The 24,583-nt window shown below is 44.7% G+C and overlaps 1 protein-coding gene across 7 annotated transcripts in view; it reads right to left on the reverse strand.

The window, feature by feature from the left end:
- Window positions 1-24,583, reverse strand: part of sox13 (SRY-box transcription factor 13) — a 144,234-nt gene that overhangs the window by 39,631 nt on the left and 80,020 nt on the right. For 6 of the 7 annotated variants that reach the window (XM_072278795.1, XM_072278800.1, XM_072278799.1 and 3 more), the window contains exons 2-5: window positions 16,332-16,554; window positions 5,038-5,140; window positions 1,371-1,457; window positions 11-183 (exon numbers count right to left, since the gene is read on the reverse strand). In XM_072278795.1, coding sequence (XP_072134896.1) covers window positions 11-183; window positions 1,371-1,457; window positions 5,038-5,140; window positions 16,332-16,554 — 586 coding nt within the window. Of the gene's footprint in view, window positions 1-10; window positions 184-1,370; window positions 1,458-5,037; window positions 5,141-16,331; window positions 16,555-17,073; window positions 17,403-24,583 lie in introns of those variants that run through there. The other variant, XM_072278798.1, reaches the window with a different exon arrangement.

Raw genomic sequence — 24,583 nt, forward strand, 5'->3', positions numbered from 1 at the left:
TTTCATTTACCTGCTCTTGCTGCTGCCTGGCTAGTTCCATTTGCTGCTGCTGCTTCTCAAACAACATGGCTGCCATGTTCTTCTGCTCAGCGTGAGCCGTCAGTAGTTGCTCCCGGAGGCTAGACAGCTGGTTTATCATCACCAGTAGCTGCAGCTCCTTCTCCGCCAGACTCTCTGCCGTTCCTGGCCAGTCCAAAAACAGATACTAAATTAGTCAGAAAAAAAAACTACTATGGAGAGCACAGAAGCTTGCCAGAATGATTTTTAATAAAGAAGCACCCATTTGAAAGTTACTCAGCTCTAAGCCAGTGTTCCCACTGATGTGGTTTCATTTAGAAGTTTATCTCCAATAATATTGACACTGTTTTAAAACAGTAATTTTATTCATCACTTCAGGTTATTTTTGCTAAACAGTTTTAGCTTGCCCAGGAAGGACCATCTGTTTTAGCCTATCTGCTGTGAATTGTACTTGTGAGATTCCTGTCCCCATCATATTTACATAAGTACCTCTGTCTTTAAAATGAGTTTGGCCTGAAATTCCCAGTTAAGTGACCCATTTTAGGTTTACAACTGCTTAATGAGTCATAATTATTCATGACGAGCTCATAACACTGCTCTTGCATTAGGTGATCAAGACCTTTGCCATCCCGATGTATCTACAGTTCAAACTCTGAGTTCTGACAGACATCTCTTCATTTGGTGGAATGGCTATGGATTCCATCTTAGCTCAGGTTATGGAAAGGTTTACAACTGCAGGCACAATGTTTCCTGAAGACAAGCCAGGCATCAAACAAACGTTATGCCCCTTAACTTGATTAACCTGAATCAGCCATCATTTTAACAGTGGGTAAAGTCAGTCAATCCTCATTAACTTAACCAACATGGCTTGCACCCCAAGATTAGCATGGGCTTTCAATGGAAGACTCTGAAGTTTAATTACTACCCAAAAGTATGCAGTGGGTGGAAAATACTTGGATCATGTACACAAGACACAAGCACGAGAGTGTTCGGTGTGTCTGGATATTACAAGTTTCCCTACACAAACTCTGACCACGCTCTGCATTTGTCACCAAGATTTCAACGACAACACCTCACTTCTGATGCTGCCTGCTGTGCTGTGAATTCGACCATTTGCTTAACAAATGAAAAGCTCCTTCTGTTTTCACGTGCAATGAGAAATCCCAGGCTTTCCCGGGATACCGCGTTGCTAACCAGCAGTCGATTTCCCCTATTCAAAAGCAGTCGTCTGACACATCCACAGGAGGAACAACGCAAGGTGTGGAGATTGCAGTCAGCTAAATTGCAGAGGCTAGAGAGAAACAGACAGCCCACTGCAACAGGAAGGTGTAGCACGAGCACTGACGTTGTACCTTTGATATCTTTGCTGTTCAGTGAACACTTTTCCAGCAACTTGTCTTTCCAGTCGTTGGACAGTAACTTCTCAATATTTGGCATAACTGCAGAAGAACGAGAGGGACAACCAGTTAGAGAACTACTGCACATAAATTACAATCATGCAGCTAGTAGACACCACAGACCCAGATCAATCACAATGTCTGGTGCTGTCTGTGAGGAGTTTGCAGGTTCACTCTATAACCATGTGAATTTTCCTCCTATATCCTCCTACACCAGGGTAATAAGTTAATTGGCCGCTGTAATTTTTCCCTATTGTGTGGGCCAAGGGAAGAATCTGTGGACTATGTGGAAGAATAAATAAAGGAGTTGATGTAGGATTAGTGTAAATGCATTGAAAGGTCTGTTTCTGAGGTGAATTTCTCTATAGTTCTAGATCAGGGGTTCCCAGCCTGGGGTCCACAGAGTCCTTGCTTAATGGTATTGGTCCATGGCATAAAAAAGGTTGGGAGACCCTGTTCTAGACATTTCCTGATGCATTAAACTTCTCCGAGATGAAGGGGCAGAGAGGGGGAAGATGTTACAAATCTGGTTCAAGGTTCAAAGTAAAGTTTATTATCTGAGTACATACATGTCACCACATACAACCCTGGGATTCTTTTTCCTGCGGGCATTCTCAGCAAATCTATAGAATAGTAACTGTAAACAGGATCAATAAAACAGCAAGAGCATAGAAGACAACAAACTGTGCAAATGTAACTATAAGTAAATAGCAATAAATACCGAGAACTTGAAATAACAAGATAAAGAGTCCTTAAAATGAGATAATTGGTTATGGGAACATCTCAATCAATGAGTATAGTTATCCCCTTTTATTCAAGAGCCTGATAGTTGAGGGGTAGTAAATGTCTTGACCCTGGTGCTGTGAGTCCTGAGGCACTTGTACCTTCTACCTGATGGCAGCAGCGAGAAAAGTGCACGGACTGGGTGGTGAGGATCTCTGATGATGGATGCAAGACACACAAAATGCTGGTGGAATGCAGCAGGCCGGACAGCATCTTTAAGAAGTACAGTCAACGTTTTGGACCGAGACCCTTCGTCAGGATGATAGCTGCTTTCTAGACTCATGGACCTCTGGTTTCCCTCTCCTGGATCTGGCTGACATTGAGTGAGAGGTTGTTGTTATGACACCACTCAGCCAAATTTTCAATCTCCCTCTCGTATGCTGATTCATTACCATATTTGACACAGCCCAACAAAGGTGACATCAGCAAACCTGAATATGGTGTTGGGGCTGTACTTAGCCACACGGTCAAAGGGAAAATAGATGTTCCAGGTGCCTGACCACATGTCTTTGTAAAGAAGCCATGGTGGCATGTCCTGATGAGGGGCGAGGTGGATGGCGAGCGGAGTTCTCTGCACGTTATATTGCTAGGGACACCGGAAGTGACTGGAGCCAACTCAGCATCAAAACTTGCCTGACAGCTGCAAGCCATGAAGGGCAGTGGCTGGGATCCCAAAGGATCATGACTCGTCCTGTCAGTCAACAGATGATGGTCAACCTTTTCCTTTCCCAGGTCACGCCTTATTCTTTGGGCACAAAACTTGTGGCAACAAGTGATTTGCATCAGTCAGAAAGGAGCAGACCTTGGGAGTTCACAGGAAAAGTGGAAGCATCCGGACAATGGAATGCTTGCCCAAAACCTGAAGGGGAGGGTGTGGCTCCAATCACACTCAAGTCACTCAACATCACTCAAGTTGGTCAAGATCCTCTCGGGCAGCTGCAGTGAATGCTACCTACAATATGTACTCTGGCCACCCTCCAAGGCTTCTTTGACAGCCCCTCCTAAACCCGTGACTTCGACCACCAAGAGGGGTTGCAGATAAAGAGAAAATGGCAGCATCTGAACCACAGGCCTTCCTAACTTGGAAGTACAACATTCGATCCTTCATCATTGTTGTGTCTAAACCCCGGAACTCTCTTTCCATTTGGAATGGGCACACCTTGGCCAGAAGGATTGCAACAGTTGCAGAAGGTGGCTCATTCTCAGAAGCTGTAAGGATAAACTGCTGGCAACCAAAAGTTATCACAGATAAATAAAATAAAAACCAGCAACTCATGTAAGTTTCTTGAAATTCAAAGAGTTTCCTGAGGGATGTGGTATATTACTGACCTTGCTCACAGCTCAGGGACATTGCATTCAAGGCTTATGTCTTCACACACAATTTGGATGGGAATAAAACCAACCTTGATTGCATTGAATCACAATATTTGGATATCCTACTGTGAAAATCTCATTATAAAGGCTCAGTCTATCCAGGTTTTCACCCATTCTCTGTAGATATAGCTCCCCATATGAGCAAAGGTATTCAAAAAGAACACAAAATGATAGTGCTGCTGGGGGGGTGAGTGAGCTTTCAGATTAAATCAAAAGTTGGGGAACCATGGTGTGTGTTATCACTATAATCAAGGGTTTTAAGTTGGGGTAACAAGTATCTTTTCTCTTCTCTTCCTCACCCTCCAACATTAGCTGGACGTCTCGTTGTCGTGACCATCTTCTGCCTCTCCCAGGACTCGAGGGCGCAAGTTATAGGGGGAGGTTGGGCAGACTAGGACTTCATTCCTTGGAGCACAGGAGACTGAGGAGATACTGCATAGAGATGTATACGATCATGAGGGGCTTGGACAGAATAGATGCACACAGTCCTTTTTCTCCCAAGAAAAAGGAATTAAAACTCAGAGGACGTACTGTAGGTCTGAGGTGAGAGTGAGAGTGGACAGATTTAAAAGAGACCTGAGGGAGACCGTCTTCACAAAGAGCAGTGGTTCCCAACCTGGAGTCCACAAACCCCTTACTTAATGGTACTGGTCCATGGCATAAAAAATGTGACAGAGGATGGTGTGTACGTCGAATGAGTCTCCACAAAAAGGCATTGAGGAAGGTAAAAGACATTTGGACAGGTACATGGACAGGGAAGGTGACAGAGACTTGGGCCAACTGCAGGGAAATGGGACTAGAACCGATGTGTGTGTTGATCAGTTTGGATGGGTTTGGCCAAAGGTCCTGTGTTACTCTCTGACTTTATGACCATTCTTCAGTGGGACGGTCCACCTGTCAAAGCAGATGTCTTCCTCAACCCTTCCCTGTGACCGAACAGTTTGTGCATGTGTGTGTGGTGTGGCTGGATGGGTTTCAAGGACACTGAGGCAGTGCAGGATATGAGGAAGAGAATACTTAAGCCAGTCCCGTTTAGTGGCTCCACAATGCATCCAGTTTGGGATAGCATTCCCAAGGATCGATCAGGGAAAGAACTGAGTCATAAGGGAGCAGATGCCAGCTAAACAGCCCACTGATACTCTTTTGGGCCCTGACACTTCACCAAGTCCGAAACAGCGACTGCTTATTCCCCTCCATAGATGCTGCCTGACCTGCTGAGTTCCTCCAGCATTTAGTGCGTGTGTTGCTGTGCATTTCCAGCATCTGCAGAATCTCTTGTGTTTATGCTGAAACCCTCGTTCTTTCTGCCACAGAACACTGCAACCAACACTTGAGGAACAAGCTGAAGATGAAAGATATTCTGTAACCCCAAATAGCTGCAGAAGCCCAGCAGAGGAATGTTTCCCTGCCACAAGTTCAAGCAGTCTCATGCATTTCTATAATAGGGTCTTGGGCCTGAACTCACCCTCTGTTAAATTCTTGGTGAAATCCATTCTCTCCAGATTGCTTAATGCAATGGTGAACGTACTGTGGTCCTGGTGGCCATCGTCTCTCGGTGAGGATGAAGCCTGGCATTGCAAATGGAGGAATTTAGTTAGTTTGCACTCACAAGGGCACAGACTTTTACTTGGCACTAATGGAACACAAGGTTGCGATAAACAAACAACCCTGGTAAACAAACACGTGCATTGTGCCTAACAGCTCAACTGGTTGAACATACTTGCCATGTGAAACACTTCCCGACAGACAACTGTAGAGCAAATAGCATTTGTCTACAAAGGGGGTGCGCATAATCCAGAATAGAAATAAAAGCAATTCACAGAACAACCATAAACCAGGGTTCCCCAACCTTTTTTTTGCACCACGGACCGGTGTAATATTGACGATATTCTTGCGGACTGGCCCACCCGGTGGGTGTTCAAGTAGGGTTAAGCTCACCTCAACATGTCTTTTATAGTTAGGGTTGCCAACTTTCTCACTCCCAAATAAGGGACAAAAGTAGCAGTCAAATCCCGGGACACCAGGAAAGACCACCATGACCATGAAGCCTTGCGCGGGCACCTGTGTCTGCATAACGTACGCATGTGCGTACATGCAGAATCCCCCCCCCCCCCCACAAATCGGTTTGGCGTTCATCTTCCTGACTATACTGTACGTACATTATTTCTACTTTATATAGGCTGTGTATTTATCATATCATTCATGCTTTTACTATATGTTAGTGTTATTTATTTTCCGTTTTATGTGTTATTTGGTATGATTTGTTAGGTTATTTTTTGGGTCTGGGAACGCTCAAAAGTTTTTCCCATATACATTAATGGTACAGTAATTGCTTCTTCGCTTTACACCATTTAAACACAAAAGGTTTCAGAGGAACGCTGTACCTTAGTGGGGGTAATACGGGACAAACCAATTTAGCCCAATATACGGGATGTCCCGGCTAATACGGGACAGTTGGCAACTCTATGTTCAAGTTCAACAGTGCATGACAGGGAATGAGGAAAGGTGCAGCTGACTCATATCGTTTCCTCACGGCCTGGTAGCACATGCTCTGCGGTCCAGTACCGGTCCGCGGCCCGGTGGTTGGGGACCGCTGCCATAAACTGTACACAATCCATAGGCAACGCCAGGTCTGTTCGGTTAATTTCCCAAACAGTGGCAACATTACCCAGGGAGCTTTACACTGAGAAACAGCTACCGGATGAGCCAGGAATATTTTAGGAAGGTCACGGTATGGAGCAAAAAAGAGCATGATAGCAAGGCTGAAGGGAAAATGTCCTGGAATGGGGAACAAAAGGAGTGTGGGAGGTCACAAAAAAGGGGAAAGCATGGGCGAGGGAGGGAGAGAGGGGAAGATCCAAAGGTTTGCTTCCTGACCACTCTCCCTGCTGGAGTTTGCTTGTCTGGGTTTTATTCTGCAGAGCCTCTTCATAGTTAAACTTACACAGTGGACAATATCCGCCTGCATGATTCATGATTCGTGCTGTTCGGAGGTAAGTGGGAATGTATTCCCACTCGGTATTTCTCAACCTCATCACGTACGAAGCGCCAGTAGTGCTATAGTCTTTACTCCATAACTTCTGTCGTAAATGCACCTTGTTATTTGTTAATTCATTTGTGGCAATATTGCTTTCTGTGTTCTGTGAGAGTTATCTGTACTGTGTTGTGCACTTTGGTCTGGAGAAACGCTGTTTCATTTGGTGGTGTACATGTGCATGGTGAATGACAATAAACTGAACTTGAACTTGGAGAATAGAAGACAGAGGTTGATTGGACGGCAAAAAGTGAATGAGATCCACAGCACAGGTTGTGTTACTCCAGAACAAAGTGAAAAGACCTATCATCTCCCACAGCTCTTACAGACCTCCCCACCTTCTACCACCTCTTATCCTGCCACTAAAAATGATGCAAGCAATTGGGGAATTGTTGTAAAAGTGCATACATGTACTTGTGAAGGTTACCATAAACTCAGCTTTGATCTTAAAAGTTTGGCATGTCTATGGATCATTGTAAAACAAAAGGGACCAATGTAGAATTAGTGTAAATGGTTGGTTGATATTTGGTGCTGACTCAATGGACCGAATGGCCTGTTTCCCTGCTGTATCTATGATGTCACCCTCTCCATGGTGCCTGGTTCATTACGTGTTCCCGGTGATCACCTTTCAGCTCTCTGCAATGTTTCCAAAGGGTCCAGACTGCACTAAGCAAGGCAGGCAAGACTGCTCTGATGCTGACATAACCATGGGACTTGGGGTTGATGTCCTCTAGGAGTAATAAGAGCGAAGAAAAGAGCTAGAAAAATTACTGCTGACCCCACCCATCCTAGCAGTCACCAAACTGCCAACAGGGAGACATGATAAGTCCATCACCACCAGGACTACACGTCACCGCCAAAGCTTCTTTCCTGTAGCTATCCAGCTTCCAACACCCTAATTGAACACCTGTTCAATGGTCTTTCCTGCTGTCTTTGTTTTATTGATAATTATTTAGCCTGCCCATATATTCACATTTAAATTTGATTATTGATATTTGTGCTAATTGTTGATTGCTCACAGCTGTATGCACTATTGTCTTGTAAACTGCTGGTTGCTGTTGTGTTGCCTGTTGCGGTATTGTCCTGCGTTTTATGCTTGACACCTTACCACAATCAATTCTGGAATGTTTCACACGCTGGCAAGAAAGCGATTCTCATTCTGAAAAGGAGGATCCCATTGCAGTAAACTTTGCTTTCGAGGATTATATTGAACAGCCATGAATATCATTTCTTCCTTACCACATTCAAAGGTTTCCATTCCCTGTTCCCCGTGCATTCCAATTCTAATTTACACGGCAACACAGCCTGATGCCCAATGTGACTACAGGTTGGGAGAACACACGAGAGACAACACCTTGCTTACTTACTTTTTGGGATGTTCTTCTACACTGCAGCTGCAAATCCAGGCAATGGCCTGCAGGATTGAGGCACCCATTCTTACTGAGGCCTCAGTTACTGAGGAGGTGGAATGAAAGAAGAAAATTGCAGTAAGAAGAAAAAAAAATGGAGAGAGAAAGAAAAAAAAAGTTAAAACACCATGAGGATGGTAGAAGATAAATTAATGAGGAAAAAAAAAGCATCAACTTTGCTTCAAGCAACGAAAAATGTTCCATTGATATTATATACCACAACCTTTCAAAAAAAAAACTGAGGCGTTAATTCTTATTGGTAGATAGACCAATTGACATTGATTCAAAAACAAGAAAGGAAAAAAAAACTCGGCTTTGGAGATCAAAAATAAAAATAGAATTTGTTGGAACAACTCAGCTGGCCGGGAAACACGTGAACAGAGAGAAAGAGAGTTAATATTTCAACAAGCAATCTGCCAAATGATCTCAGTAGGGTGAGCAGCACCTGGGGAGGGAAAGGAACTGCCAACGTTTTGGGTTGAAACGCATCAGCACCAAGCGCAGCCTGACAGTTCCTTTACCTTCCCGTTCCGCAAACCGCCCCCCCCCCCCACAGGTGCTGCTTGGCCTACTGAGTACCTCCAGCAGGTTGTTAGTTGCTCCAGATTCCAGCATCTGCAGCCCCTTAGCGTCTTGTGTCTTTAGAGCTAATATTGTATCTGAACTGGTAAAAGTTAGGAATGAAGCGCATTGCAGGGAAAGGGCAGGGAGAGCGGAGTGGGATACCGCATAGAGAACAGGAGGGATGGGGTGCAGACCAGGACTCAGTGACTCAGTATAGTAGGGCTACTGGCCGACTGTCAGAGGGAAGGGAGAGACAGGAGACTGTAGAAGCTAGATTCTGCAACAAAAATCAAACTGCTGGAAGAACTTAGTGGGCCAAGCAGCATCTGTGGAGGCAAAGGGGGGAAGGGAGGTTGAAACCCTGCAGCATCTGTTTGCCTGCTGAGTTCCTTCAGCAGTTTGTTGTTTTTTTGGTCTAACTGGGTGATTAGGGCTACTGATTAACAGCAGCTCTGTCTGAAAGAAAGAGGAGTAAATGGGAGGCTATAAACCCAATCTGAAGAACAGAAATGGTAACGAGAGGGGAGAGCAAAACAATTGTGGCCAGTTATATCAGATTTTTTTTCCTCCGATTTATTCCTTCTCCATTCATAGCTTTGCTGTCCTTTCAGTAAATCTCGCCTGTTCTTCACCCGATCACAATTCTACTTGTTCTCTCTGCCTATCGCCCCCTCTTGTCTTTGCATCTCATTTTGTTTCTAACTTTTTACCACTTACAAAATTTAGATACACACACGGAAAACGGTGGAGGAGCTCAGCAGGTCAGGCAGCACCTATGCAAAGGAATAAACAATCTGAGTTTCGGGCTGCAGTTGTTCATCTGGATCATTCCTGAGATGTTGACTCTTTCTTCCTTTCCATAGATGCTGCCTGACCTGCTGAATTCTTCCAGCATTGTGTGTGCGTGTGTGTTTGTGTTACTTTAGATTTCTAGAAATGCTTGTGGTCTACAGTTTAGATCCTCTCTTCATGGATTCTGATGACCCAGTGAGTATTTCCAAAATTCAATAAAAATGAATGTCAATAAAAAATTTCCTCATGACCATATTTTAAAAAATTGACTTTACATTCAAAATGTTAAAAAATTTAAAAAATAACGACAGAAAAAAACGTTCAAATTAAAGCAAACAAGATTTTCTTATAAAGGTGATTACAAAAAGAGAATCCAGGACATTAATCTGCCGTGTCCTGGATAAATGAGATGAAACTCCTCTTGCAGCCTGAACAGCCTGCTTCACATTTGTAGAAATAACACGCCAAATAATTTAAGAAGAATGGCAAGACTCTGCGGAGAGATTTATCAAGCTGCAGAAGGGAAGGGAAATCCACTAGTAAGCCAAGATCAGAAATAATGAGATTAATTTCCTCAGCGCAGAGATGGTTAAGGGGGCTGTTCACAATTATCAGGGGTGATGACAGATTTGCAAGCTTAAGTTCCCATCTCCCTACCTAGCAGGCACAGTGATGGTTGTATCAAATGGATGAGGGTCAGTTGCCAGGAGACTTGGATTAACGTATAATGCTCTCTGTGGGTTACAAATGCCGGACGTACAGGCACTTCCAGATACAAGCAAGCTCTCATAATGTTAGTACATTTAAAAGTCCGACGTACGTACATAATTTGGTTCCTATGTATGGCAGGACTGGTTTAATTCTTCCTCCAGTCTTAGCCATTGTTCTTTCTTATCAATCTTATGTACCTTTGATGCCATTCAGTACAGCATTGTGGAGATTCAGCTACTATATCTTAGATTTTTGTGTATTTTCCAACTCGCAAACAAAGTCAACCTTAATGATGTTGGTAACAACGGAACCCTTTTGTTAACCAAGGAAGGGCTGTAATTGTAAGATCAGTCGCTACAATGACCTGCAGTAGCTGGAGGAAATTAACTTTTAAGAAAGGATGGATGCTTGAAAAGGAGATTCTCTTGCTGGGCTGTAAGCTGTGAGGAGGCCGCGTGTGTGCAACTGGGTGGGCTCTTTCATGTGTCAGAGAAGACCCAGTGGGTGCAAGATAGCACTGCAGCGTTGCGACTCCTTGCAGAATCCCTCGTTACTTCTATTATTCAACCGAACTGACTTTATTACTTACAGCCTTCACATACATGACGAGTAAAAATTTTCACGTTATGTCTCCATTTAAATGTGCAATGTCATAAATAGTATGTACAAGGACAGCCAATCTAGCATAGAAATACGACTGTATCAGCATGAATTAATCACTCTGATGGCCTGCTGGAAGAAGCTGTCCCGAAGCCAGTTGGTGCTGGCTTTTATGCTGAGGCACCTTTTCCCGAATGGTTGCAGCTGGTGTCAATGTATTATATTTCTTCTACCCTTTCAAATCCAAATTCTCTGTCGAATCACATAACCCACTCACCCCAGACTTCCTCTCTTCTCCCCTCCCCCATTGGGCAGAAAATACAAAAGCTTCTATCCCACGCTTATCAGACTCAGGAGCAGACATCTTGCATGATAAAATGGAGTCTTGACCTCACAATCTACCTCATTGTGATTGTGGTCTTTATTGCCTAACTGCACTGCACTTTCTCTGTAGCTGTTACACTTTATTCTGCATTCTGTTATTGCTTTACCTCATTCTACCTCGATGTGCTGTGCACGGATTTGATCAGTATGAACAGAATGCAAGCCAGGCTTTTCACTGCATGTGAGAATTATAAACCAATAACCATTACCAAGTAACTCCCTCACACAATATAGAACTATATACTATTTACTCTGCTTTTTGAAGATGGGGCATATCATTCCAACCCAGCTGGTAAAGCCATTCTGCAGAAACATTTTGTTTAACTGGCAAATCACGGCTCAATAATGCAGCACTTTGAACAAACCTGTGAAACTTCTGACTCTGCATAAACTGACTTCGAACTAACTTGGCCCCAAACAAGTGGCCAACATCGCAAAAAAAGCTTTTTGGGTGACTTTCCAATTTAGACTACATTCACACCTTCAGCTACTGACATGAGGTGGATTCAGACTTTGGAGACTGGATAAAGAGTTATCACAGTGCAAAAGAAAATTATCACAAAGGGTGGTTCTGCTGGCAAATTGAACACAGTCACAGTAAGCCAGGACCTGAAGACAAATGATCAATGTTTTAGAAACAGCTTCTTCCCCTCCATCATCAGATTTCTGACTGGACACTTCCCAACACTGTACTCCAGTTGCCACCTCTTTGCCCATTCTCCAAACCTGTCTAAGTCCTCCTCAGCCTCCCTGCTTCCTCAACACCACCTGACCCTCCACCTATCTTTGTATTATCCACAAACTTGGCCACAAAGCCATCAATTCCGTTATCCGAATCATTAACATATAACATAAAAAGAACCGGTCCCATACCAACCACTACAGAACACCACTAGTCACCAGCAGCCAAACAGAAAAGGCTCTCTTTGCCTCATGCCAATCAGCCAATGCTCCATGTATAGTCATACACTTTGGCAGAAGAAATAAAAACGTGGACCGTTTTCTAAATGGAGAGAAAATTCAAAAATCCAAGTTGCAAAGGGACTTGGGAGCCCTCGTGCAGGATTCCCTAAAGGCTAATTTGCAGGTTGAGTTGTTGGTGAGGAAGGCAAATGCATTGTTAACATTCATTTGGAGAGGACTAGAACGTAAGAGCAAGGAAGTCATGCTGAGGCTTTATAAAGCACTGGTCGGACCACACTTGGAGTATTGTGAACAGGTTTGGGCCCCTTATCTAAGAAAAGATGTGCTGGCATTAGAGAGGGTCCAGAGGAGGTTCACACGAATGATTCCAGGAATGAAAGAGTATGCTATGAGGACTGATTGATGGTTCTGGGACTGTACTCGCTGGAGTTTAGAAGTACGAGGGGATATCTCATTGAAACCTATCAAATATTGAAAGGCTTAGATAGAGTAAATGTGCAGTAGATGCTTCCTATAATGGGTGATTTAAGGACCAGAGGGCACAGCCTCAGTATAGAAGACATCCATTTAGGATGGAGATGAGAAATTTCTTTAGCCAGCAGGTAGTGAGTCTGTGGAATTCATTGCCACAGACAGCTGTGGAGGTCAGGTCATTGAGTATATTTGAAGTGGAGGTTGATAGGTCTTTGATTAGTTAAGGTGTCAAAGATTATGGGGAGAAGGCAGGGGAATGAGATGAGAGGGCTAATAATAGACTGCTAGCCAATCATCATATCACTCTTACTAATGATCTTGGGAATTATAAGTCTGGGAGTGTTGTTCAAAGCGCGAAAGACATTGAAAACATCAAAGGAGTGTCTAAACTAGCACTTCAATCTACAGATTATCCTATAAAACCAAAGGAGATTCAAGAGCCAGCAATTTTGAGTAGACTTCTGCAAAGACTCAGCAGTAGCCAGACTGTACTGGGAGTTGACTGTGATTCTTTAGACCAGGGGCTTCCAACCTGGGGTCCGCGGACCCTTCAGATAATGGTAGGGGTGGGTCCACAACATAAAAAAGGTTGGGAACCCCTACACTGATCACAGTGTAGGTCACAGGATTACCTTGACTGCTGATTCTGGCAGCGTCCTGTGTGCAGAGCCAGGAGAAGTTAACAATAACTGCTCTTCTAAAGTTTTTAATTCCTGGTTACCTATTTATAATATATAATACCTGGATAAAAACAGAGTGCTCAACAGCTACTGACTGCACTGTGTTGACAACCAAAATTGTGAATAACTCTTAGTCGTCTCAGCTGTGGCATAATTGTTATAAAAGCTAAGAGACTTGCTTTTATCTAAAGGCATCTTAAAGTAGCTTACAGTTCAAAGTTCAAAGCAAATTTATGATTAAATTATGTTATATGTCATGGCACGTGGCCAAGTGGTTAAGGCGTCGCTCTAGGGATCTGAAGATCACTAGTTCGAGCCTCAGCTGAGGCAATATGTTGTGTCCTTGAGCAAGGCATTTAACTACACATTGCTCTGCGATGACACTGGTGCCAGCCTGTATCAGCCCTAGTGCCCTTCCCTTGGCAACATCGGTGGCGTGGAGAGGGGAGACTTGCAGCATGGGCAACTGCCAGTCTTCCATAGAACCTTGCCCAGGCCTACGCCCTGGAAACCTTCCAAGGCGCTAATCCATGGTCTCAAGTGACTAACGGATGCCTATATGTCATCATATAACTAATGAAGATTCATTTTTTTGTAGATATTCACATTAGAACAAAGGACAACAATAGAATCAATGAAAAACTACACACAAAGACAGACAAACAGCCATTGTGCAAAAGACAAACTGTGCAAACACAAAATAATAACAATAATAAGTAATAATGAAGTAAATAAATAAGTTATCCCCACAAAATGCTGGAAGAACTCCTGGCAGTATCCTATGGAAAAAGGCACAGTTGATGTTTCAGGCTGAGACCCTTCAGCAGGACCCTTCCTGCCAAAGGGTTTCGGCCCAAAACGCCGACTGGACTGTTTTCCATAGATGCTGCCTGGCCTGCTGAGTTCCTCCATCATTTTGTGGGTGTTGCTTGGATTTCCAGCATCTATGGATTTTCTCTTGTTTGAAGTAAGTTATCCGCACTAGTTTTAGAGACTGATTGTTGTAGGGTAATAACTGTTCCTGAACCTGCTCATATGGAACCTAAGGCTCCCACAACATACTTCTTGAAATATTCCCACTGAGGATTCTTTTTTATTGTAGCTTATAGTATTTTTTATGTGTCGCACTCTGCTGCTGCCCTGCTTCAAAACGACAAATATCATGTCAGTGATAATAAATGTAATCCTGATTCACAATGTGTTTTGGTTAGGTTATAGCAGCTGGAACATTACGCAGAACACGGTTCCTCCTTTAGACTGCTGGTCTATTTCCACCTCATTCCAGATGTAGAACATTGTAGCACAGTACAGGCCCTTTGGCCCATGATAATATACTGCCTTTCTAACCTACTGTGGGTTCAATCTACCCCTTCCCTCCTCTAGAACGTAGAATATTACAGCACAGTACAGGACGAACAATATACGGCTCTTCCTCGGGAACAGGATGTCAACCCACATTCTGCTCTTAGCTCTCCAGCATGGGTCTCAGAGGGGAGAGGTCGATATTCCTGAGAGGTTGCCAAGACCACGGGTTCCCCTTGCCCGGCTGCGCTGTGTCCACAGACTCTGCCAGTCATGGACTTGCTCATTCCTTGGCAAGGAGAAGGGAGTGGCAATACTGCTTCTTAGCCGCCAAGCAATTTTTTTGGTCACTTAACCAAGTCATACAGCACAGAAACAAGTTCTTCAGCAGAACTTGTCCATGCCGATCAAGATGTCCATCCAAGCTTGCTCCATTTGCCTGTACTTGGTCCATATTCCCCTATCCAGGTACTTGTCAAGTACCTTTCAAATACTGTTAATGAACCTGCTTTAACACAATCCTCTGACAGCTCATTTCATATGCAAGTTACCTTTTGGAGGAAAAAGTTGCTCCCCCGCCCACAACGGCAGGTTCCTGTGAAGTCTTTCCTTTCTCAACCTAAACACATGCCTTCTGGTTCTTGATCCTCTAACCTCGTGGAAAAACACTGTGCTCATTCCCGGGTTCAATTCCCGCCGTTGCCTTTAAGGAGTTTGTACGTTCTCTCCGTGACTGTGCGGGTTTCCTCTGGGTGCTCCAGTTTCCTCCCACATTCCAAAGACAAGGTAGGCTAATTGGGCATTGTAAATTGTCCAGTTATTATACTAGGATTAAATCGGAGGTTGCTGGGCAGCACGGCATGAATGGTCAGGAGGGCCTATTCCACGCTGTATATCAATAAATAAAATTTGATGCTCCTCATGATTTGATACAACTCTAGAATATCACCTCCTCAGTCTCCAATGCTCCAGGGATTAGAGCCCTAGCCTGCTCAAACACTTCCCATTGAGCCCTGACAACAACCTCGCAAGTCCTCTTTGAACCCTCTCTAGCTTAATGGCACCTTTTGTACAGTTTGCGTCACTGCCGTACACAGTTCTCCAAGTGTGGCCTCAACACCACCTTGTACTGCTGCAACATGGCGGGTGGAGAGGGTGAACGCAGAAAACAGAGGAAGTGGTATCATTAATTGTACTGTTGGAGACAGCGAGCAAGAGATGAAGAATTTCACGACGCATGCCGGTGATAATCATCCTGATTCTGATCCCGAAGAACAGGATCTCTATAAAGTAAGCAGCAAAAATTTCTTAGAGAGTTCATAGCATGGCTGAGGGGAAAGGTAATAGTGGAAGGTATGAAGGTCACCATTCTTGATCGTAGTTTTTTGCTTAGACAAGGATTATTACCAGTTCAGAAAGTACCATTATGCTTATTCCTTTGTATCTTACAGTTGTGACTTGAATACAACATTCACTGATTCTTGTCTCCCAACTGCAATGCAGCTCTTCCTCTGTAATTTTGAACCTAATCATTTTCTATAATATTCAAAGCAATTTTGTCATTTGCACAGATAAATGTAATAGCTTCTATACAGAAATACAAAGATGTTCACTCTAATATAGATATTCCCTTTAACCTATCCTTTCCCCACACTTCAGTTTATTCTTTCCTTGTTCTGGCAAAGGCTCCTTGACCGAAGAGTTAACTCTGTTTCTCTTCCCGCAGAAGCTGCCTGACCTGCTGAGTATTTCTAGCGTTTTCTGTTCAAACTGGCCTGCTTTAGCAAAAGTTACTCGGCAGTAATGGTTGACCTAGGTAGGGTTCAACTCAAGCTACAAGTTAAATTTGACTCTCCTAATTCCAGCCCTGGTGTTGGCGACTTACGTGTGTTGGCTTCACGAAGCCCAACCTCTCCAGGTCGTGGTTCTCTCTCCCCGCGGCCGCTTTGGCCTGGAGCCCCTCAGGATGAGGCTTGTTGGGGAACGAGGCAACGTGGGGTCCGTAACAGGTCCGTTCTTCCTCCACCTCTTCCACTTTCACCTGGTCGTGGACCATGACCGCGTCTCCATTCAGGTCCATGCAACGAGCCGGTGGTCGCGTGGACATCCTGCGAGCAGAGAAAGAAAAAAGTGAAGTGTAACCCCTCGATGAGGCCGCGCGAAATCCTGGAGCTGGGTGCAGAACCGAGACGCGGCCCGCCCATCTGACCCAGCTAGGGCGGTGGTCCACAACCGGAGAGGGCTTGACTGTGAGGAGGAGAGATGAAGGCATGCCTACACTTCAAGGTGGCAATCACACATACTTAGAATGGTAAACATGAAGGGCATTTTCAAGCATTTGAGAAAAAAAAACAGGCTGTCAACATTGGCAATCTGAAATTTAGTATTTGTATTTAGAGTTACTGCACAGCAACAGACCCATGCGATCAATTACCCTACTAACCCATACATTTTTGGAATACAGGAGGAAACCCATACGCCCAGAGGAAACCACTCGGTCCTTACAGACAGCAGCGAGAATTGAACCCCGGTCTCTGGTGCTGAAATAAAAACAGAAAATGCTGAAAAAGCTCAGCATGTTAGGCAGCATCTGGAGAAAGAGATTTAACATTTCCGGTGGGACATACCCTTCAAAAGGCAGAGGTTTGTTCAAAAACTTCTGCGAGCCCCAAACGGTAAGGGCTTCAACTCAGTCCCACGCGCCTGTGTTCAATCCTGCTGGAGATGGGGTGTCAGTAAGGGCTGTCGCCCACAAGGATCAAGTCCGAACTGGAAATGCACAAACCCACTCTGCACTCAACCAGCGCTGAATATTGGTTTGCCTGAACAGCACAACGAGACCATGTGATGCCCCCTCCAGTACACGTTATGTGGCCGCCAAAATCGATAACGCAGAGAGCGATGAGACAAGAGAAAAAGAAGATTTGTGGCGATAACAATATCGCAGACAACAAAAGTAACTCAAGCAATTCAACCTGCAAGGCAAACAGTTCGAGGCAACGTGGCAGCAAATGGAACTCCAAACAAAAGGTAGCACAACAACAGAATCTGCCTTGTAATGGAAAGGGGATGGAGAAACAGGAGCGGGAGGAAGTGCAACAATGGGCCTCCGGACAAAAGAACTCAAACAAAAGGGAAATGTGACAAGGGGACAATGGCGTATAGTTTGCTCCGTCATTCCTGCTTTCATAGCAGCTTTATCTCTCTTTCCTTCCCTTTCCAAAGCCTCCTGTTTGGATTTCATCATATCTTGTTTCCTTTCAACACACTGCTTTGTCCACCGCACTGGATTTGATCCACAATCAGGTTAATGTAAGCTTTAATTTGAGCTCTTGTGTGAGTCAACAGTAACCCACAGAATAGAATGCACTGTTAACTCTTCAGGTGCCGAAATGCCTCATCTTGTGTATAAGACCATGAGAAAAAGGCAAAACTGAAAACTGGCACACTTTTTAACACCTCACAGGTCTGGCCCATTATATACAGCTCTTCCAGTCAATAAGGGCTTACGTTCCAGCTTTTCACCATTTCCGAACCTACTCTTATCTTCCTTTATGGAGTTTCTGAATTCTGTCTTTCCAAAACCTATCAGTCTCCCACACCTTAAAATCCTCTTTTTTTTTTATCTTCACAGATAGCTCAGGAGCCTGTTTAACAAGTTTTATATTTTTGTAGCTAGCAAAAGGTGATAGATAAATACTGCTGTTTTTGTTATAAAGGTAAAGCTCTCTATACAATTCCAAAACTCCAGTCCCTCGAGCACTTTTCAGGGGGTCTGCAAAGTAACTATCGCAAAAAGAAACACTGCACCTGATGTGGAAGGAAGGCCCATACGTTGGGATATCCTGTTAAGTGTGTGACGAACGGGACTTGATTACCACAATAAACCTGCAGCCAGGAGCCTCACAGGAAAAGTCTGAAAAGCAGCAACGGCCTGTAATCTGACAGTGATCGATGTTACCAGGAGACCATAAAGTCTTATCCTGTTCTCAATAACTGCTCTTACACTCGCAGAGAAATGCCTCAAGGAGCTCCAATGATACAGCAGCTGCTGGAGGCAGCTTGGATTATGTGCGCAAGGCTCTGGAGAAGGTTATCTTGGTAGTACATACAGGGGACTCTGCTTCAAGAAAGCAATGTACCATCACCAAAGATCCCCAACATCCATCATCAAAGGGCGGCAAAGGAGCATCATGGTTAGCGCGATGCTCTACAGTGCTAGCGATCACCAGTTTGGGCTCCATTCCACCACAGTCTGTAAGGAGTTTGTACGTTCCCCGTGACTGTGTGGGTTTCCTCTGGAGGCTCCAGTTTCCTCCCACATTCCAACGACATACAGAGAGGGCTCCGGTTAGTGAGATAAGGGCATGCTATGTTGGCACTGGAAGCCTGGCGACACAGGCGGTCTGTCCCTCAGACTTTGCCAGTTGTTGATGCAAATGATGCATTTCACTGTATGGTTCGATGGGCATGTGACAAGTAAAGGTAATCTGTTGTTTAATTTCGCCATCTGGGCCATACCATCTCCTCACAGCTACCGTCGGGCAGGAGGTACAGAGGCCTGTAGTATAGCAAGAGTAGCACCACTTTGATCACTTGGTGTTACAAAAGACTGAAGCCTGACATACCATACTTCCAGAAGAGTTACTTCCCTTCAACCATTCTGTCCTTGAACCAACTGGCACAACCATAACCCCCACAGTATAGCAAACCTCGGACCACTCCGGTCACTTGTCACTGCAATGGACTGCTTTTTTTTTGCGTTCTTTCTTGTTAAAGTTACACTTACCTTGTGAACACTGCTAAGGGCGGCACGGTAGCACAGTGGTTAACACAACGGTTTACAACACAGCCGACCAAGGTTCAATTCTAGCCTACTCCTGTAAGGAGTTTGTAGGTTCTCTCCGGTACCTTGTGGGTTTCCTCCCACAGTGCAAAGACCTACCGATTGGTAGGTTAATTGGTCATTGTAAATTGTCCTGTGAGTAGGCTAAGGTTAAATCCGGGTCGGAAAGGCCTATATGTGCCTGTAATGCAGCTGCAGGTATTCCACTGCAAGTGTGCATAAATATCCTTGAATTTACGACAATAAATGGGTGAATGAAAATACAGTGCCAAATCATTACATACAAAATAAGTATATCAAGATTGTACTGAAAGCAAACAGTCGCAGAGCATAGTGTGACATTGATGAAGACAGGGCAGTGCAGGTGGGTAAATAAATTGCGAGGGACACGATATTGTTGATGGTGAAATCGAGAATTAAATTTCCTGGCATAAGATTTGACTTCAATTAATTAATTAGTAACGATGCCCACAATACTACAAAACACGCACTTAAGTTTAAGTACATGAATGTATCGCTGAGACCCAGGGCCCGGGTCTCAGAGTGAGGAATGAGCCGATATTTGGATGATTTAAATGCCAGGTCAGGTGGAATGAAAAGGCAGGGTGTTGGGAAGGTCAGGCCAGTTCTGCTCGCAGCTCAGCGATGTTTACTGCACCGAGGCTGAAACTATGGGCCTGTTCCAGGCTTCATGTGTGCTGGCTCCACGACATTTACTCAGCTCTGTGCTGAACTGAGGCTGAGACTGTGGCCTGCACCAGGCTTTGTGTTTGAGGACTCACTTTCATTCTAAATGCTATTTGCCTACTTTCTTTGTTTGCATGATTTGTTTTTTTTTCTCTCGCTCTTGCACATCGGGTGCTTGTCGGTCTTTAACGAAATGAGTTCATTTGGGTTTCTTGTGGCTGCTGTAAGGAAACAAATCTCAAGGGTGTACAACGTATACATACTTCGATCATAAATGTACTTTGAAGTCCTTCAGGGGAAGAAATCTGTCTTCCTTCCGACTCCATAAGTGTCTCTAGAGGGTGGGGGAGAGGGGGAGGGGGGAGGGAAAGGTGTAATCAACCTCTACTTCCTAACCTTGTTGTTTAGTCAACGTCAATGCTAGAAGGCAGGCTTTGGAGGGGAAGATAAATCAAAGGAATGCCTTCTCTCCTGGAAGCAACCTGGGCCAAATCCTTTGTACATGGTTGTGTTACAATGCTTTAACAATAACCTTCCAATGCCAACTTAATGACATTAAATTAATTTAATGAAGTAGTTTTTTTTCCTAAAACCCTTTATATAATGGATGGAACACTGGCAGTAGCTTCTGGCCCTGGAGAGAGGTCACAAGATTGGAGTCCCATGTGAAGCTACTGGTCTAAGATTAATCAGGGTTCCTGACCCAGACGATCGGCATGAATATATTAGGGCATTTTCAAAGACTCTAGTGCAGTCTCTCACAATTTGCACTAAATTTCCTGAGGCAACCAAAGCAGTTCACCTCTTTGCTCTTAATATGGCTTTCCTGTGCACAGAATGACTGCTGTGGTTATCTGCATAACATGGAATTTTACATAAGAAATGCTCTTGAAGTTAGTAACAAACAGACTTAAGCTTTTGTTTAAAAGTTGAGTCCGTTGGAATGCAAAGTGGGAGTTGGTGGTGAGACTCAAGATTCAAAATTGGTCGTTGTCATTCTTCAGTACGCGAGCATATATAGAACAAAATGATTGTTAGTCCACAAACAAGAGAAAATCTGCAGATGCTGGAAATCCAAGCGACACACACAGCAGGCCAGGCAGCATCTGTATAGTTGATGTCTTCGGCCTTCGGCAGGACTGGAGTAAAAATGCTGAGGAGTAGATTTAAAAGCTGGGTGAAGGGGAGAGAGAAACACCGGCTGATAGGTGTAGCAATTGTTCTGCTTGTGAACCTTCTCCCTTGCTACCATCCAGGGCCCCAAACAGTCCTTCCAAGTGAGGCAACACATCACCTGTGAGTCTGTTGGGGTCACTTAAAGTGTTTGGTGCTCCCTGGTGGCCTCCTGTACATCAGTGAAACCCAACGTAGATTGGGAAACCACTTCGCCGCGCACCGACGCTCCGTCCGCCAGAACAAGCGAGATCTCCCAGTGGCCACCTATTTTATTTCCACTTCCCGTTCCCATTCCGATATGTCCATACATGGCTTCCTTCACTGTTGTGATGAGGCCACACTTGGGTGGGAGGAACACCTTATATTCCGTTTGGGTAGCCTCCAACCTGATGGCATGAACATCGCTTTCTCAAACTTCCGATAATGCCCTCCAACCCCAACCCCTCCTCCATTTCCCATCCCCTTTCCCCTCTCTCATCTCATCTCACCAATCAACTTCTAAGCTCTTTAATTCATCCCTCCCCCTCCAGGTTTCACCAGTCATCTGGTGTTTCTCTCTCCCCTTCCCCCACCTTTTAAATCTACTCCTCAGCCTTTTTTCTCCAGTCCTGCCGAAGGGCTTGGGCACGAAACGTCGACTGTACTTCTTTCCATTGATGCTGCCTAGCCTGCTGAGTTCCTCCAGCATTTTGTGTGTGTTGATTGTTACTCCAGACCTGACACAGCATAAAAAAAACACAACCAATATAAATATAACAAGAAATCCTATGAAACATCAAATACAAGTATGTTTTGAAAGTGGCCGTATATTCACAAGATTCGCTTGTATACTTAGTATGCACAATAAGTGCAATGATCGCAAACAGTAGCCTGTAAATTCCCTTTGGACTTGGGGGCAATTTGAAGCGACAGGTCCAAAGTGAGGCGAGGCAGCAGGCCTGTTGCCGAGAGCGAGGAAGACCCAAGCTTCGATTGATTTAAGCACTGGGCCAAATTGAAAAGGTCGGGTCCAGGCCCCAGAACGTATTGAAACGACAGAACCCACTGTTTGGACAACTTGGGTGCCGGGCCAGATTGAGAAAGGTTAGGGCATCGGAGGGGCAGGCTGGTTCAGCTTTCATTGCTCCTTGATGTTTACTTAGCTCTGCGCTGAACTGCGGGTCTGTGGACAGACTCTCTATGTGGACCATTCAGAACTCTATTTGCTTGTGTTTATTATTTGAACGGTTTTCTTTTCTCTCCCCTCTCTCTGCACATAGGGTGCTTAAGAGTCTTCTTTTTTTAAAATGGGAGCTCTTGGGTTTCTTTGTTTCGTGGCTGCCTGTAAGGTTGTATAATGTACACGTATTCTGATAATAAATGTACTTTGAGGTGACGCTAGGTGCAGGAGTATCCGAACACAAGGTGACTCTGACAGGAAATGAGAAAAATGATGGTGACTCCTGGCAACCGGAACTCTTCTAGGTAGCAACAGGGCAAGTGAAATCACAGGAGGACAGTGACTGTGTCAGTGTAGGTATGAGGTGCCCAGTGTAAAGTGGCAGTACTGGGGGGCGGGGAATGAAGAGTGCTGAGGGGCTGTGGAGAGGAGTGGCTGATGTAGATGTAGTTGTAGTGGTGGTGGGGAAGACCGCCTGAGTGACTAGATTCCAAATGCGTGGTGAACAAAATGATTTGTGAACGCAAACACAAGGAATTCTGCAGATGCTGGAAATCCAAGCAACGCACATCAAAGTTGCTGGTGAACGCAGGGTCTCGGCCTGAAATGTCGACTGTACCTCTTCCTAGAGATGCTGCCTGGCCTGCTGCGTTCACCAGCAAAAATGATTTGTGACCTCTGTTTGGAATAAATAAGGTACTGGTGACTATATTAGTGGCAATACGGTTGGTCTGCCCAACATTGAAGCTTTGTAATGAGAGCCTGGGGTTGACAATATGCTATCAATCCTTTGTACTCAGCAAACAAAACAAACAAAGAGCAGGAGAGGGGAATTTGGCAAGAAAATACAATAGTGCTTCTCTCATTCCCAGAACTTCCATTCAGTACAAAGGACAATCTGGCATTGTTGGGCAAGCACGGAAAGATGGTCTTCAGAAAGCACTGAGACAGTGGGTCTGTTCTGTACACGTACCACGAAACTCATCAATACCCCTGAAAGCCTTGAGCAGGGCAAGGAGCCAATCCTTAGCGGAGGAGTCTCTCAATCCCAGCTGACACTTTAATTAATGGTGACAAAAATAATGGGAGTTCAAATGTCAGGATGCCCATGTGGGGCCCGACGACAGCAAAGTTATTTTATCTGGATCGACTGCACCGGAAACTGTTAGCCTCATTCTGCAAGCCGCCCAAATTCCTTGAGAATAATCCCCTTGTGGCCTGTACTGTGACTCCAATACATCGAAACAAGAAGTTCCAATTGAAATGAGCAATGAATAGGAACCCATTTCTTTCTCTCTCTCCCTCTAACTATCCAGATCTTGTGTGGAGCTGTTAGTTTAATTAATTTTTTTTCCTCCCCCTCCCCTCTACTTCTATTTCCCACTCTGGCTTCTTAACTCTTCTCACCTGCCTATCACCTCCTCCTGGGTCCCCTCCTCCTTCCCTCTCTCCTATGGTCCACTCTCCTCTCCTATCAGATTCCTTCTTCTCCAGCCCCTTTATCTTTCCAACCCACCTGGTTTCATCTATCATCTTCTAGCTATCCTCCTTCCCCTCTCCCCCGCTGCCACCCCAATCTTTTTGTTCTGGCATCTTCCCCCTTCCTTTCCAGCGCTGAAGAAGGATCGAAGCCCAAAACATCAACTGCTTACTCGTTTTCCATAGATGCTGCCTGGCCTGCTGAGTTCCTCCAGCATTTTGTGGGTGTTGCTTTGGATTTCCAGCATCTGGAGACTTTTTCCATGTTTAAATTTAACAAAGGGTCTGGCTCCAGCAGTTAATCTCCATTGAGAGAATATATGCGCACTTACTTAACCAATGTGTGGCACGTGGCCAAGTGGTTAGGGTGTTGGACTAGCGAACTAGCGAAGGTCGCAGGTTCAAGCCTTGGCCGGGGCAGCGTGTGTGTCCACTTAACCACACAATGCTCCGGTCTACCCAGCTGAGAATGGGTACCGGCAAAAATGCTGGAAGTTAACCTCGCGATAGACTGGCGTCCTATCTGGGGGGTGGGGGGGTGGGGAGTCTCGTACTCTCAGTCGCTTCAAGCCACGGAAACCGACATAGGCATCGGCCTGATGGGACACAAAGCTTGTGACAGACTTTAATCTTTAAACCTGACCAATAAATTGTATGTGACAGGTATTGTAACAGGATAAGGCTCTGTAACTAGAGTTTTGACCATTTAGGAGCGATGGTATCAGAGAAACTATAAAGGACATTGCCATTGCTGACAAGTTTTAACTTGAAAAGAGTGAGCTAGGAGTGA

Source organism: Mobula birostris, chromosome 14 (assembly GCF_030028105.1).
Source record: "Mobula birostris isolate sMobBir1 chromosome 14, sMobBir1.hap1, whole genome shotgun sequence".
Lineage (NCBI taxonomy): Eukaryota > Metazoa > Chordata > Chondrichthyes > Myliobatiformes > Myliobatidae > Mobula > Mobula birostris.